General features: G+C 51.4%; 1 protein-coding gene across 4 annotated transcripts in view; it reads left to right on the forward strand.

Annotated features, from left to right (window-relative positions):
• The window catches only part of DHRS3 (dehydrogenase/reductase 3), a 40,823-nt gene extending 26,391 nt beyond the window's left edge, over positions 1-14,432 (forward strand). For 3 of the 4 annotated variants that reach the window (XM_082423995.1, XM_082423997.1, XM_082423998.1), the window contains 5 exons: positions 4,556-4,699; positions 5,526-5,645; positions 6,008-6,246; positions 11,076-11,201; positions 13,911-14,432. In XM_082423995.1, the coding sequence (XP_082280121.1) occupies positions 4,556-4,699; positions 5,526-5,645; positions 6,008-6,246; positions 11,076-11,201; positions 13,911-13,995 (714 nt within the window). In that variant the 3' untranslated portion in view covers positions 13,996-14,432. Of the gene's footprint in view, positions 1-2,406; positions 2,479-4,555; positions 4,700-5,525; positions 5,646-6,007; positions 6,247-11,075; positions 11,202-13,910 lie in introns of all 4 variants that reach the window. The other variant, XM_082423996.1, reaches the window with a different exon arrangement.
• The last annotated feature ends 1,938 nt before the right edge of the window (positions 14,433-16,370 follow it).

The following is a 16,370-nucleotide window of genomic DNA, read 5'->3' on the forward strand; positions in this document are numbered from 1 at the left end:
ATCATAAATGATGGTACTTGTCTTTTAGAGGCATTTTTCCTGTATAGACAAGCACAAAGAAGCAAACCTATGATCCCACCCAACACAAGCCCTGTTCTTATGTAGCCTGGTGACGTCCACCAACTTACTACGTTTTTAGAGCTGAGATTATCCTATATGGATAATGCTGCACCCTTTTCTCCTGACCATGTTTCCATGGTGTGAACGCTCATCATTCTAATGGCTGCAGAAGAGGGTATATCAAGGGGCTGTGCTGTGATTTTCTCAGCTCGTCTTCTCCATGGGAAATAATAACAGAAAGCAGGTGCTAAACACTAGGTGGGTGCCAGCTTTTGCATGCTTCATCCCCACAAGACCCCATGAAGAGAGGAGATGGCTTTTCTCCTACTGGGAGAGGGAATCATGGTGAAAAACCTCAGTTCAAATCCCACCTCTGCCCCTTGGTTGCTGTGTGACCTCGGACAAGTTGCTTAGCCTCTCTGAGTTGCAGTTTCCTTAGCTATACAACGGGCATAATACAGCGACCACAGAAATGCGCCAGTTTCAACAACGTTCCCCTTTTTATTCTTTATCCCACTCACAGCGGTTTGTGTCCGGCTGTTTTCTCATTCCTTCGCTGTCTCCCTGAGGCAGAGACCATGTCTGTTTTGCTCTCCGTTAAATCCCGCAAAGGCACAGCACCCAGCCCCCTGCAGGCCCTCTGTGCGGTCCTGTCGAGGGGTTGTGGATGTTGAGGGAGATGAAGCTGAGGTCTGGGTGGGAATAAACAATGGTGTGAGGACTCAGGGGATTTGGGAGCAGAATTCTCAATGCTCAGAAAAATCCCACCGTCCCTTGGGTTTCAGGGGTGCATCTGCGGAAGACAAAGGCTCTGGGTTCAAATCCTGCCCCCGCCACCCACTGAGTGCGACTTTGGACAAGTTAACTCAGCGCCTTTGAGCCAGTGTCCTCAGCCATAAGAAGTGGATCGTGATAGCCTTCAGCTTTGGGGGCTGCGCGGGGGTTCAGGCTCGCTGCGAGGGCAGCTCCGAGGGAGAGAAGGGCGGGACCCCGTGCCTCTGCTGGGAGGCCTGGGAGGCCAGAGGTCTTCACCCCCCTTCCCTCCTCCTCCCCGGGACAGAAGCTCGCCATTTGCCCCCCAAGGGGAGGGGAGGCCAGGGGGTGTCGAGTGCCCCGGAGCTCTTATTTTATAAACTCGGCTTAAGAGTAAATCCCGGGGCCGCTGACCCTCCCCAGCTGCTCCCTGCCCTGGGAGTTGATGCAGAGGAGGCCACGTTGGGTTCCAAGGGCTCATAAATCTGCCCCCTCCCCAGGCTGCTTACCCCACGCTCCTCTCAGCCCCCTGCCTCCCGCCCACCCCGTCCTTACCCGCCTTTGGGCACTGGGTGGAACTCCTGTCCTGTCAGCTGTCCGGGGTCACCCCCAGGTGGCTCTGGTGAGAAGCCACCCGGGCCAGCCTCTGAGCTGTACCTGCCAGGTTCCTGGTCAGTGACTCTGGGTCCCCAGTCTCTGGGGAGAGGGGTCCGGGCAGGGCACTGGAGGAGGAGGAGGGACAGTGGCTGTAGCAGCTCCAACTGGGCAGCTCCCACCCAGGAAGGGCCCCCGTCCCTCCACTCAGCTCTCTCCCTCACCTCCCACCCCCAGTGGCTCAGTTACTGGAAGGCTCCATCAAGGTGACCAGCCCTGGCCTCCCCGTCACCATGGAGACGCACCTGGGTCCCTCCCCAGGGACTCTGAGCATCCACCAAGGGCCTGAGGAAACGCACAGCAGTGCAGAGGCTGCACGCACACGCATACACGCGTGCAGAGAGAGACACATTCACTCAGACACGCACAGAGAGAGACACACAGTGAGGCGCACGCACACCGGCCGGGGCCTCACCTCACAGCTCAGTCCTGGGTGGTTTTGAGGCTCTGGGTGAAAGTCCGGGTCTCGCTGACTCTTGGGCTAAGTAGCCTCTGTGTTGAAGGTTCTGGGACCCTAAATGGCTCAGTCAAGGAAACTGGGCTGATCTCAGCCTCAGAGAGGCTATTTAACCACCTTCCACCCTGTCCCACCTACGGCCATGAACTTTCATTCATTCGCTCAACAAATAGCACTTGCATTGCTGGGCACTGAGATATGAAATGAACAAGGCAGGATCAAGGCCCCCGGGAGCTCCCTGCTCAGAGGGGTGGGGTGAGGAGGACAGAAAGCAAACCCGTCCCAGCGTCTGGGGAGAGGTGGGGTCTGTGAGCACAGAGCATGAGGAGGCCAGTCCCCCGGCCCACCAGGGGCATCCTCAACAGACCCCCAAAAGGACACGGCCAAACCTCAGCGTCCCACCTGGGTGTATATACGTGGAAGACAGTGGGGCACAGCCTTCATTTCGCCTCCCTCACCCTAGCCCCTGTTTCCCTCTCCAGGGTGTCCTTCCAGCCATGCAGACCGTGCTGGCCTTCCCGGTTCCCTGTCTGCTGGTTTTCTTGTGCTCCCAGGTATCTGGACCCCTGCGCCTTCCAACAAGCCCCTACCCCCACTTTAAGCTTCCCTTCTCTTGTCCAGAAGTTCTCAGAGTCCCGGAGGCTCCTCTCTCATCCTCAGCCAGGCCCTAGGAAACTATGTAAGCCCCAGGGTCCTGTTCCCCATACGAGATGGAGGTGGGATGGGGTTAGGCAGGGACCAGAGTAGGAGAAAGGAGGCCAAGGATTTCCTTCACCTCAGACAGACATACTCAGAAATTAGATGGATGGATGATGGAGTGGGGTGGATGGATGGATGGATGAGTGGATGGATGGATGTGAGGAAGGATGGATGGACAGACAGATGGGGTGACAAGGGAGGATGGAAGGAAACTAGGACGGCAATGACTACCAGGCCAGAGTGAGGTCTGATATGGTGGAAGATGCCTGAACAGATGTTTATCTCTCCTCCATGAAGGGAATCTCTCCAGCCTCTCCTGGAGGAACACATTCTAAGTCTGTTTTTAGTTCAACAGACAAGAAAGTGTCCCTTGGAGCCTGTCTAATTGCAGACCTTTTGCTCTTGAAGGACTTTTGCGGTCGTGGAGGGTGGCTGATGGAATTCTCCCTCGTAAAGCCTTTCCTGTATTTCAAGACTTCAATTAAAATAAATAAACTGGTTGGACAAGGTGGGGTTTTCAAACTGGACTTTCCCAGAGATGTTTCAAGAGTTGAAAGAACACTTTTATTTTCCTTTAAGAAATATTTCGAAAATTTTAAAAACTGTAATAAAAAAGTCAGATCCATGGGAGCCACCAACACATTTGTGTGTCCCGCCAGCTAACCCATTTTGTGCCTTTTTTGGTTATGTGAAAGTTCTGAGATTTCAAGGTAAACAATTGATAAACGGTTATCACCAACAACTACTTATCTGCGTGACTTTTCTCCATACCGAGTCCAGAGCAAAGTACAGAAATCAGTTAGATTCTGGTCTGGTGTGACTGGAGTTAATCCATCACTCCCACTTGAAAATGTTTGCCTTCCCAGCTCAGCCTTTCTGCTCTCATTCGTTGCTTTTAGTGTAAGAAAATATGGAGTTGGACGTGTAATATATTCCTTTTACTGGTTTCACACATGGGGTTTCCGTGTTAGGTTTTATTTTTTAAAGGAGAAATTTCATTGATAATTTTTAAAAGAAAGAGAAGAAACAAAAATAGAAACCCATTAGATTAATCCCCCAGGAGCCTTTTATCTCTTCCTTTCTCTGATTCTCTCCAGCCCCCAGCCTTTCTCCCTCTGTGCTGATTAAGCTGGGTCTCAGGATTCTTAGTTCCCCATCACCCAACCCTGGTTCTTTTTACCAAGAGGGGCCTCTCTGGACCCAACGACGTACCGTGGGAAGGAGTGTCATTCTCCTGTGGGTCAAGGTTGAGAATTAGCCCGGCCTCTCTTCTGAGCCTTTTATGGCCAGCCATTCATAAAATTTGTCCAACCCCCTTTAAGGACTCATGTCTTGGTCCTGCCAGGGTCACTTCCTGGCGTAATGAGTCCCACGTTTATTACCTGCAGGGTGAGGTCGTGTTTCCTTCCCCAGAGGAGCCCAGCTGCCTGTCTTCCCGGCCCTCCTTCTGCCGGACCGCAGCTGGGTGGAAGGGAAGGCTTTGCTCAGCCTCCAGGCACCTCACGGTCAGAACCTCGCAGCCCATTCATCAGCGGGGCTCTAGACCTCAGTGGTGAGAAGGCCAGCTTGTTTCTAGCTCAGAGCATTCTGGAACATTGTACAGAAAGAGCTCTGCTACTACTTTTAACTAGGTAGGATCATTGGAATTGGGCCGACAGGAGACGTCCTCCTGGAAGCAATACGTAAGAAAGACTCGTGAATCACGCATCCACCAATGGGTCATAAACAGGCTCAGAAACTCTTGGTTCCCTTCGGAGTAGGCTCTATATATCCGTTTAACAAATCATATTGTGACTTTGCATACTCTCTTTGAATGGAATCAGGGAGGCCAGTCCTGGGGCAAATTACATACTGAATTTCTCATGGCAATCATTGAATCACGATGGCTTCCTTAATGACCACGTGTTCAGTACTGCTATCCTCTCCTTCCAGATCGTTCTGTGGGGCCGGACTGAGAAATGTCTGAAGGAGACGACGGAGGAGATTCGGCAGATGGGCACCGAGTGCCACTACTTCATCTGCGATGTGGGCAACCGGGAGGAGGTGTACCAGACGGCCAAAGCTGTCCGGGAGAAGGTGAGCAGCCTGCGAGGGTCCGGCCCCAGCTCTGCCAGACACTGCGGGGGAATGCTGGCCAAAGAGAACATTCTCACATGGCCTGGGAGAGAGCGTTGCTTATGGCAGAATGGCTATTTTCAGGGCATCTTGGAGGGCTTTCCTATGAAGCTGGCCCAAGTTGTGTGTGTGTGTGTGTGTGTGTGTGTGTGTGTGTGTGTTGCAGGGGGCAGGGACTACGGGCATAGGTTGATTACGTAAGAGGACTGATCACCTGTTGTCCCCTTTGGAAGTTTAGATCTTGTGAGTTTCTATCCTAGACCCTGGGGGACAAACGTCCCATTGCCCTCTGGGAAAATCCCCGACTCCAGCCATCTATTTAGACTGAATGCATCACTGAGCTCCAAGAGAGCAGAAACCACCGTTAGATATCTGGCACATGGTAAATGTTAACTATTTTTATGTAACAATAACCTCATTTATTATAGATGTGCTCTGTGCCAGGTACATTATATGCCATAAATTATTTCTTTTTTCTGCTTTTTTTTTTTTTTTTTTTACCACACTGCACGGCTTGCAGGATCTTATTTCCCTGACCGGGGATCGAACCCAGGCCCTCGGCAGTGAAAGTGCAAAGCCCTAACCACTGGACTGCCAGGGAATTCCCAGCCATAAATTATTTCTGATCCCCAGAACGACCCTGGTATGGTTATTAGCCCCATCTTAACAAATCAAGACTGATGCTCAGAGAGGTGACGTGACTTCCCAAGACCAGGTCCCTCCCCTCCAAGTGCAAGCCCCTGGGGCTGCCCGCCCTAACGGCCCCTCGACACCCTCTTGCCCTCAGGTGGGCGACATCACCATCCTGGTGAACAACGCTGCCGTGGTCCATGGGAAGAGCCTGATGGACAGCGACGATGACGCCCTCCTCAAGTCCCAGCACATCAACACCCTGGGCCAGTTCTGGGTAAGTTCGTCCTGAGCCTGAGCCAGCCCTGGGCATGTCCGTGACATGTTCCTTCCCTCCAGGGATCCTGGGGGCTGTAGGGGAGTGGGGGAGAGGCTCGCCTGGGCTTGGGCTCAGGCCGGGGGGGATGTCCTAGGATCGGGTGGCCGGACAAGACAAATGACCGGCTGCCCCAGGAGGCATCTGGACTTTCTGAAACGTGGGGCTCAGTGCCCTCGGCCCGCACGCCTCCCGTCCCAGGAAAGCCTGGTCACTGGCGTAGTGTGCTGTTTCCAGGCTGGTCTGTTCTCCCTGAGGGGGGTGGGAGAGGGGCTGTTGGAAGCTGTGGCTGCTGCACACTGACCCCCCACCCCCACCCTTAGACCACCAAGGCCTTCTTGCCACGGATGCTGGAGCTGCAGAACGGCCATATCGTGTGTCTCAACTCCGTGCTGGCGCTCTCTGCCATCCCCGGCGCCATCGACTACTGCACGTCCAAAGCCTCAGCCTTCGCCTTCATGGAGAGCCTGACCCTGGGGCTGCTGGACTGTCCGGGCGTCAGTGCCACCACTGTGCTTCCCTTCCACACCAGTACCGAGATGTTCCAGGGCATGAGGGTCAGGTCAGTGGCAGGGGACCCCCTCTCCGAGCCAAGTCCCTCCAGCAGATCGGATCAGGGGAAAGACTCATTACACACAAAGAACCAAATTTTAAAATAACCCAGAACCCTTTATCTCTGGCTTTTTGGTCTCGTACCTGATTCTCCATCTGCAGGGCAGCGGGGTTCTATAGTGGTTTAGGGTCCTACTTCTCGGGTCAGGGGGCTTGTACCGAGTTCCCAAGCTAAATGCATGCAATGGAATACTACCCAACTATAAAAAGGGGACCAAGTATTGGTAAATGAACAATATGGATGAATCTCAAATGTTGAATGAAAGAAACCAGAGACATAAAAGTGCATTCTGCATGATTCCATTTGTCTGAAGTTCTAAAAGAGAAAAACTGGACCGAGGTGACAGAAATCAGAACAGTGGTCACCCCAAGAGGAGTGGGGACATAGCCTGGCAGAGAGCACCAGGGAACCTTCTAGGCTTTTAGAAATGTTCTCTCTTCTTGATTTGAGTGGGGGTTACATAGGTAAAAATTGATCATGCTGTGGACACAAGATTTATGCCTTTTATCGTATGCAAATTATAGCTCAGTTTAAAGAAATACCGAAGCCCACCCACCCCTCCTCCAGGCCACTTAAATCAACGGGAATGGGAACCACTGGTTTAGAGCTTGTGCTTTGGAGCCAGGCCCCTGGGGTGTGTGTGACCTTGAGCCCGATTAGTTCCCGCTCCTGCCTCTGATGCTAATCTGTAGAATGGGATAATGGGAATGTCTACCCTTAGGGTTCTGTGATAGGGATAAAATGGGGTCTAGCATGCAACACCGTATGTGCTACATAGTAAGTACCCAGTAAATGGTGCTATAATGATGTGCGCTTGTGAAGGGGCATAAGGTTATAGATAAATGAAAATATGGAATCATCCAAAAACTATTTTCCTTGTTTTTTGCAATGCAACGTATAATGATAATCTTGCTTTCTAAGTGATATGCATCAGCTTCTTCCAAACATGAGGATAGCGTGGAAGTGTCATTGTGAGAATTTCCTGAGAGAGTGGAAGGCATGTGGCCTAGTGCATCCGGGTGGGAATCACTCAGAACACCTTAGTGATTATCACTGAGTCTGGTTTTGCTATCAAGAATCAAAACACCTGGTTTTGCAGACTCACAGATATAGAGAACAGACTTGTGGTTGCCAAGGGGGAGGCGGGGCAGGGGAGGGAAGGAATGGGAGTTTGGGATTAGCAGAGGCAAACTATTATATATAGGATGGATAAACAACAAGGTCCTACTGTATAGCACAGGGAACTATATTCAGTATCCTGTGACAAACCATAATGGAAAAGAATATATATGTGTGTGTGTGTGTATATATATAGAGATATATATATATGTATAACTGAGTCACTTAGCTGTACAGCAGAAATTCACACAATATTTTAAATCAACTATACTTCAATAAAATTAAAAAAAAAACAAAACTCCCTGTTTGGAATCACACCCCAGCTACTGAATGAATGGTGGCGAATCTTGAACCAGTTTTGTTACCACTCTGAGCTTTACTTTGCTCATCTGTCAAACAGTGAAAATAATACTTACCTCATAGGATTATTGAGAGAATTAGAAATAACACATGTAACATATCTAGTGCAAAGCCCGGGCATATGAGATGCTCAGTAACGAACTGCTGCTCTTATTATTTTTACTAACAATAAACATCTTCATAAGTGCATAAGTTATAAATCTTCCTAGCACACTTCAGTCGTCACAGATGTATATATTTCCACCTGACTTATACGCAAATTATCATAGATTCTGAATTTAGAGGAGGCTGGATTAATGACTATTAATGTTCCGTGTTGGTTTTTTCCCCCATGGATGGTTTGGTGTCTTTTCATTTGAGTATACAGGAAGTGCTCAAACAATGCATATTGGATGGAAGTGCAGCAGTGGTGACCGATGGTTCTAATTGGGTGCCCTGAAGTGAGCAGGACATTCACAGACCTCGCATCCCTGTGCCTGTTTCGCCTTCTGGCATAGTTTCCTCTCCATCACTTTAAGAAGGAAATCCAAGGCCTCCCCAGATCATTTTTCCATAGTGGCTCAGAATGTGGGCCCAAACTGCGGGGGCCTAATCCCAGCTCTGTGTGACCTTGGGCAAATTACTTCGCTTTCCTGTGCCTCGGTTTCCTTGTCTGTAAGAAGGATTGATCATGGTACCCTGACCTCACAGGCTAGATGAGCTCCTGTGTGTGAATCAACTAGCCAGCTGGCAAGTAGTAAGCACTAGGTGAAGGTTAGTTACCTGTGGATTGCAGGTGAGCCCCAAGGGCTTGGGAGAAGAGCAGTAAAATGTTAATTGGTACCTAACCAACTCCCATTTCTTGAAAGAAGAAAGAAAGAAAGAAAGAAAGAAAAGGAAAGAAAGAAAGAAAGAAAGAAAGAAAGAAAGAAAGAAAGAAAGAAAGAAAGAAAGAAAGAAAGAAAGAAAGAAAGAAAGAAAGAAAGAAAGAAAGAAAGAAAGAAAGAAAGAAAGAAAGAAAGAAAGAAAGAAAGAAAGAAAGAAAGAAAGAAAGAAAGAAAGAAAGAAAGAAAGAAAGAAAGAAAGAAAGGGAGGGAGGGAGGGAGGGAGGAGAGAGAGAGAGAGAGAGAGAGAGAGAGAGAGGGAGAGAGAGAGAGAGAGAGAGAGAGAGAGAGGAGAGAGAGAGAGAGGAAGGAAGGAAGGAAGGAAGGAAGAAGGAAGGAAGGAAGGAAGGAAGGAAGGAAGGAAGGAAGGAAGGAAGGAAGGAAGGAAGGAAGGAAGGAAGGAAGGAAGAAAGAAAGAAAGAAAGAAAGAAAGAAGAAAGAAAGAAAGAAAGAAAGAAAGAAAGAAAGAAAGAAAGAAAGAAGAAAAGAAAGAAAGAAAAGCATTGGCTTCCTCTCCAACCATACTTAGCAGCTTCCGGGTGGGAGACACGTTTAGGGCAAAACTGATGGGTTTTCTGGCAAGAGTGGCCGCATAGGTGGTGCTGGTATTTGTAATTGCTCTTTACTGATCTTTATGTTCCAGCCACACCAGACACTTTACAAACGCTTCTGCGTTTGACCCTCCACAACCCTGCGAGAGCTCTTATCCCCATTTCTCAGATGAGGAAAGTGAGGCTCTGAGAAGCAAAGTTACTTGCCCAAGACGACACAGATAGAAGTTGGCTGAGCATGCTCTTTCAAGGGGTTTGTGCAGCCTCCGTGGGAGTTCATAGCTCTGCCGGTTCCCTGGGTACCCACCCCACACGCCACGGAGGGAAAGAGAAAGCCCCACCAGTGGGCGTGTGTGAGGCATCCCCTCTGTCAGGTTCTCCCCCAGGGATCTTACCAGGAAGGGCCCCCTGAGCTCACGAAGCTTGGTCTGCCCATTCTGTCTTCCCGTCCCCCCAGCAGCAGCACTGGCCAGGTGGGGGCTGGAAACCCACACGGTCCACCGTGTCTGTGGGGCTCCGGCGTCACGAGCCGCCTCACGCGTCCATCTCCGCAGGACCTGAGGCCGGCCCTTCCAGACTGCAGGGTCGTGGGCATCCTGGCAGCCCGTCATGATGGCAAAGGAAGCCAAGGGTTGGGGGCGAGCCCCGTGGACTCTCTGAGGCCAGCCGAGCCCGCGCTGGGGGCCCAGGAGTTGCCTTTCTCTCAGGGTGACATCATCCCCAGGTGACTTATCACCCTCGATCCTCCTGGTGCCAGAGGAGCTCACCAGCCCTTTGTGGGACTGAGGTCAGAGCCAGCTGCATCAGTCCTGCACCTATAGGCCCAGGAGCTGTGGGACAAGCAGCAAGCGAGGGACAGGGGAGACAGAGCACGGGCCTGGGGCTCCTGCCGGCCTAGTTTGAATCCCCAGTCCCCACCACCTCCCCAGAGCCTCGGCTTCCTTCTCTGGCAGTTGGAGCAAATGATGCCTGTTGATCACTCAGCACAGGCCTGGCGCTTAGAGAGCGTCATCCCTGTACGGGTCCCAGGTCAGATGTCTCTGAACAGGCATGAGAAACCCCGATGTTTGCTTACTCAGCCATTCATTCATTTATCAACCCCATGGAAACAGCCTGTAGATGTTTGAATGAATCGGTGAGTGTATCCACGAATCAGGGAATGAGTGAGTAAACCAGCAAGTGGTAGGGGAATGCCACATCGTTCAGTGTCTACCCACTCAGCAAGCATTTATTGAGCACCTACTATATCCCAGACACTGCACACAGGGCATACAGCAGGGAGCAAGAACCACCAGACTTCTGCCCTTGGGGAACTCACAGGCTGATGGGGGAGACAGGCCATTCACAGGAAACAAGCGGACAGGCAAGGCCATTCTCGATTCAGTCAAGGCAATGATCAGGGGGACGAGATTAGAGGCCACTCTGAGTGGACGGGAGGAAGGAGCCAGGCTGATGGGACAGCTGAGATGGGAAAGATCTTAAGTGACAGGGCTGGCCACGATCGCTGGGGCAGAGTGAGAAGGAGGAGAGGTGGGACCCAGAGTGGGTAGGACTGAAGACAGAGCAAGGGGCCCCGGAGGGCTTTAGCAGGGCAGGACGGGATGTGAGTGAGGTTTGGGGGAGCCCTCTGCAGTGCTCTGAGAATGGGTCCCAGGTGGGTGGGTGGGCTAGAAGCCCTCAATTCTCAAGGGAAGACTCGCTGGGAGGAGTGAGAGGATGAGGAACTGCTGACACATCCCGGGCGGCAGGGAGAGTGTCCCAAACAGGTCTCAAGTCTCCCACACAGGAGAAGCCAAAGGGATGACCCTGACATGTTAGCCACAGGGGTTTTCAGCAGAAGCGCTCGCTTCTCAGGGAAACCCACGCTGTCTCTTCCTGCCTGCAGGTTCCCCAACCTCTTCCCGCCCCTGAAGCCGGAGACCGTGGCCCGGAGGACGGTGGAAGCCGTGCAGCTCAATCAGGCCCTCCTCCTGCTCCCGTGGACGATGCACGCCCTCATTATCTTGAAAAGGTAAGGGGCTGGGGGAGGAAGCTCTGGGTCAAGCTTGTGCTGGCCATTTCCCCTTCTCCCAGTGGACCCTGGTGGGGAAGAGGCCTCAGGCAAGAGAAAGTACCCAGGTGATTGATTAGTCATGTCTGCTGTGGGCGTGAAAATGAGAGCCGTGGCATGTGTGCCATGGATATACTATCCTTACTATGGAGTGGTGGTTCTCAAACTTGTTGGTCTCAAGAACCCTTTACAATCTTAAAAATTATTGAAGAACCCAAAGTGCTTTTATCTATCTGAGTTGTATCTATTGTATTAGAAATTAAAACTGAGAAAATATTTTCTGGGATTTATACATTTATTCATTTATATATAGCAAGAAAAAATCCATTCAGTGTTAACATAAATGATATTTTTGTGAAAAGTAAATGTATTTTCCAAAAAAAAAATGTAGTAAGAAGAATGGCATTATTTCATATTTTTGCAAAGCTCTTTATTATCTGAATTAATTGAAGACAAATGGATGCTCATATCTGCTTCTGATTTTAATCTGTTGATGTCACATGTCATGTAGCCTCTGGAAAACTCAACTGTACACTCATGAGAGAATGAGAGTTAAAAAGTCAAATCCTATCTCAGTATTATAATAAAAATAGTTTGACCTCGCACACAGACCCCTGAAGAGATCTCAGGTACCCCCAAGGGTTCCTAGGCCACACTCTGAGAACTGCTATTCTAGAGACTAAATCTTGGCCCTAGCCTTCAGGAAGTTCAAGCTAATAGGGAAGACTGGCGGTCCAATGGTTAAGGCTCTGCGCTTCAACTGCAGGGGGCATGGGTTCAATCCCTGGTTGGGGAACTAGGATCCCACATGCTGTGTGGCATGGCCAAAAATAAAATAAAATAGAATAAAATTTTAAAATGAACATCAATTAATGGGGAAGACAGGGATTTCGTTGCCAAAGGCTCGGGATTCACGGAAACGTCCCTGGTGGGATTTACCAGGGCAGACCACCTTGGGGGGTAGGCTTTACAGAGGAGACCATCCTCCTCCAGAACTTGCCCAGCATCACATTCCCTAGAACTTTCCAGACTCTGGGCAACAAACCATTCCCATCCCACTCCCACACTGAAGGGGCCATTGCAGGTGCCCCACTAAACACTGTTTGCATGGGCCTCTCATGCTGCAGAGAGAGCTTTGACCCCGGAGCCCGAGTGACCATGGACTCTTGGCTCCTCTGGGCCCCCAACCCCCAGCTGACTGAACCCCTCTGACCTGAAAGGCCTTTTCAGGAGGTGAAGCACCCAAGTGCCTTTATCAGATGTCAACCCCCAGGAAACCAGGTTCCCCTCTGGCTGCTGTGGACACAGTGGGCATCTGAGGAGCCACTCTAACTGCAGGCAAGAAACCTCAGGACCCGGGGACACATCAGTCTGTCCCCTGTCCTCCAAACTCAAAGCCGCTTCAGTGACACAGAGTAGGGGACTCCGGGCATTCAGGCCACACCTCAGCCTCCCTCAGTCCATCCTGACTGTTGCTTTGAGATGCTACTTGGCCGCCTCTGTGAGCCTTGGAGAGCAGGGACTTGGATCCTCACCAAAGCCAAGCTGATCGTCCACCTCAGGGAGCTTCTTAGAAGCTTTTGGGGACATTCTAGAAAAAAGCTAGCTTGTCTAGAACACCTCAGCACTCTCCACAGTAAGCACCCAGCCTACGTTTTCTGTTCTATCCCCCACTACTTTCCCACAAGAAGCAGAGGCCAGCCCCTCCCCATTCCCTGCACCGCGCCCCCTTTCACCTTCCCCAAGAGAAATCTTCACAGGCTCAACTCTACTGCCACCACCCCCAGGAAGCCTTCCAGATTGCTCCAGCTGGAAGTGAGGCTTTCCCATGTTGCAACTAGAATGGGCCAGGGCCCTTCAATTTCATTCAACAGAGGAACTGAGGGTGTCCCTATACTGGGCCCTGTGCTAAGTGCCGGGATCGGAGATGAAATATCTACCACAGAGGCACCCATGGGCTTGACAAGTAAACAGCAAGCACAACTCCGGGGCTTGTTGGGGAAGCACAGAGCTATGGGGAGCCCCAGGAAAGGCCTAGGGGTGGGTCTGGGAAGTTTCCTACAAGAAGCAAGAAATTGTGTCATGCTGAAGAACAAGGCCTGAAGGTATCTGCAGGTGTTTTACTATCTGGAGGGACATAAAGGATGAGAAGTAAAACCTGAGGTCCCAGCTATAGGAAAACATCACTATGGAGTGGAAAAAACTTGGCTGAGAATCTTGAGATGGCAGAGAGGACAGATTTTGGTATCAACTGTATCGTGTGCACAGTGTAGCTGCTTAATAAATAATACATGGAAAAAAAAGAGGAGGTGACACCCAGTACCTAACTCCTCAGCCCCATGCAGTAAATATTTGTTGAGTAAGTGGCATTTGGAGTTAATTGATCTCTGAGACACTTATGGACCCTAAAATGCTAAGAGCGTGGCTTTGAAAGTTTGTAACACCCACCCTTTACCTTGTAAATAGCTATTTATCTACTTACTTGAAAGCCCTTCCTCCATGGAGGGGTGGGTAGTGGTGGCTTGTCGGGGGAGCCGCTGTATGTTGGAGAGAGGGGTGGGGAGAGCTTATGGGAGCCATCACTTTACTACACCTCTTGTGTGGCTACCAGTGACCCAGCCACTGGTCTCCCCACTAACCATCTTCTCTTTTCCCTCCCCACTCCACCAGCATACTCCCACAGGCTGCCCTCGAGGAGATCCACAAATTCTCAGGAACCTACACCTGCATGAACACTTTCAAAGGGCGAACATAAAGGCAGGACGCAGAGACAGGCTCAAAAGCCACAGAACCTGAGGGGGCGTGGGCACCTGGGCACACGCCCATGTGCCTGTCCCTTGACACACTTCTGCTGGATGAGCAGGACTGCTCCTCTCCTGGGGAGGAATCTGGCTGCGCCCCCAGGCCAGCCCCAGGACCTTTGCACAGGACTGATGGGTGTAACTCTGACCCCCGTGGGGAGGCAAGAAACCAGCCAGCAGCTGCCTTGACACTTTTGTACATTTCTGATTCCGTAGAGTTTATTGTTAAATTGCTTCTCAAGTCTAACCAGCCTCGGCAATGTGCATAGACTATTTCCGGGAGGATCTGTGCCCGCACGCTCCTCCTTCCCCTCCAAAATCCACTCATCCTCAGCTTGTGCAAACTGGTTGAACGGCAGGAATACAAAATAAAGAGAGATGGCTTTTGCGAGTTCCCTTGTTGAAATCCTTGACCTCTGGTCCTTAGTGGGCAGTGGGGAGGGGACCAGACCCAACCACAACACGCCATCCTTTGAGAGAGAATTGGTCTGCTCAGGTCCCCAGCTGCCGGGAGTGGAGTAGGCAAGAAGGAGGCAGAGATCGGGAGAGAAACTGGAGCCCAGGCCTGGGGGTACATGGCTCCTTGCCAGCTCTGCCAGGCCCTGCCCAACAGCCATGGGTTGGGGGGCACTCTGCCATCCTACCTGCATCCCTGGTAGGACCATAGTGACCTAGTCTGCAGAGACCGGCTCTCTGTCCTTCCACAGCCCCACCAGCCACCAGGCCACCCACTCAGCAGAGCAGAACCAGGCTTTATCGAGCGCCTACTGTCTACCTACCATGTGCTGGGTGCTGAGAGGGGAATGTTGCTGAGACGCCAAAAGTCAGAAGTCCACCAGCACCACAAGGCCAGTGCTAAGGGGGTGCTATGGGCCCCTGGGCCAGATGTGATCGCAGGGGGTAGAAGTGAAATAGCAAAGGAGAGGGAGGTCTGGAACGGCGGAGGGGATTAATGTGGGCTCGGTCAATGGAGAAAAATGACAGCCAAGGAGATGTGGGGAAAGATGCCCTGGCGTTCCTCTGGTGTGCATTCTCTCCTGCTGCAGCAAGCTTAATAAACCTGACCTTGGGCCGGGGGCCAGGTGGACAACGGAATCTCAGCTAAGGCACCTCCATCCATGCAGCTCTTGCAGGTGGGTGGCGGGGTGGGGGAGGGGAGCAGGCAGTGGTTCCAGGAGGTGACGGAGAAGGACCGCAGACACGAATTCAATGGAGAAGATTGCTGGAGCGTTGCACCAAGCCTGCACCTTCGCACAACTCACACGAGAGGAAGAGTAGGCTTGCAGCTCAGCTGGTCGTCAGTCTGGTCTGTGTGCAGAGATGCCAAGTCACGACCACATCCACTGTTTATTGGGCACCTACTGAGTAGCCGCCAAGCCCTGAAGCTTAACATCTTAACTGTTATTTATCCACTGCACCTAGCAGCAGTGGAAGACAAAAGTCAGCTCTCGGGAACCCCTTTAAAGACTTCCAAGAGCTACGATGTGCATCAGACAAAATATGACCCCCAGGTGTCCATGGCTTCCAACAACGGAGCTTGTGTTACAATTGCCACCTGTCCTTGGAGGGTGGCTGTGGCTCTGCTCCGTGTCCCCTTCACTCTAGGGCCCCGGCTGACACAGGAGCCTCCATCTGGAATGATGTCATCTTGGGGCAGAAATAGACACACCTGGGAACCTGCGCGCTGGCTCTGAAATTTTCTCCCTGGAAACAACGCGCATCACTTCTCACATTCCGTTGGCCAGAGCAGGTCACGTAGTCAAGCACTCCAAGGATGTCACTGGGCATACAATCCCCCTGGAGGAGTGGTCGGTAATTTTGAACTATAATGCAATCTGCCACACCGTGGAAGGAGCTGTCCATAGGAATAGAAGGAAAAATAGAAACGTAGGCAGAGGATGGAAGAGGCAGACAGATACTGCGCTGGGATGGGGTGGCCTCCGGGTGATACACACCAGGTTCTGAGCAGAGCCCCAAAGAGGCCTTGACCTTTCAGGGGGTTGGTATTAGAAAGACCACTTCAGAGGTGAGAAAACAGGCTCAAAGCAGGGAATTTGGGTGCCCAAGTTTGTAGGGCTTGTGAGCACCGGAGCCCGAATTTGAACCCCGCTCTCCCTGACCCCCTCACTTACTGTGGCAAGTGATGGGGATGCCAAGCCAGGACTCGTCACTTTCATTTTGGTCCTTGAGGGTATGTGTCACCAAAGTGTGTGTGTGGGGCAAGCTCCTGAAAGGGTCCAGCCTGTGGAGGTCGGGCCCGGAAGGGCCACACCTGCACCATCACCCCACTTTGGCGTGTGGACACAACGTGGGCGGGTCCACGGGGCAT

The sequence above is a fragment of the Balaenoptera physalus genome, assembly GCF_965194825.1.
Source record: "Balaenoptera physalus genome assembly, chromosome: 1".
Lineage (NCBI taxonomy): Eukaryota > Metazoa > Chordata > Mammalia > Artiodactyla > Balaenopteridae > Balaenoptera > Balaenoptera physalus.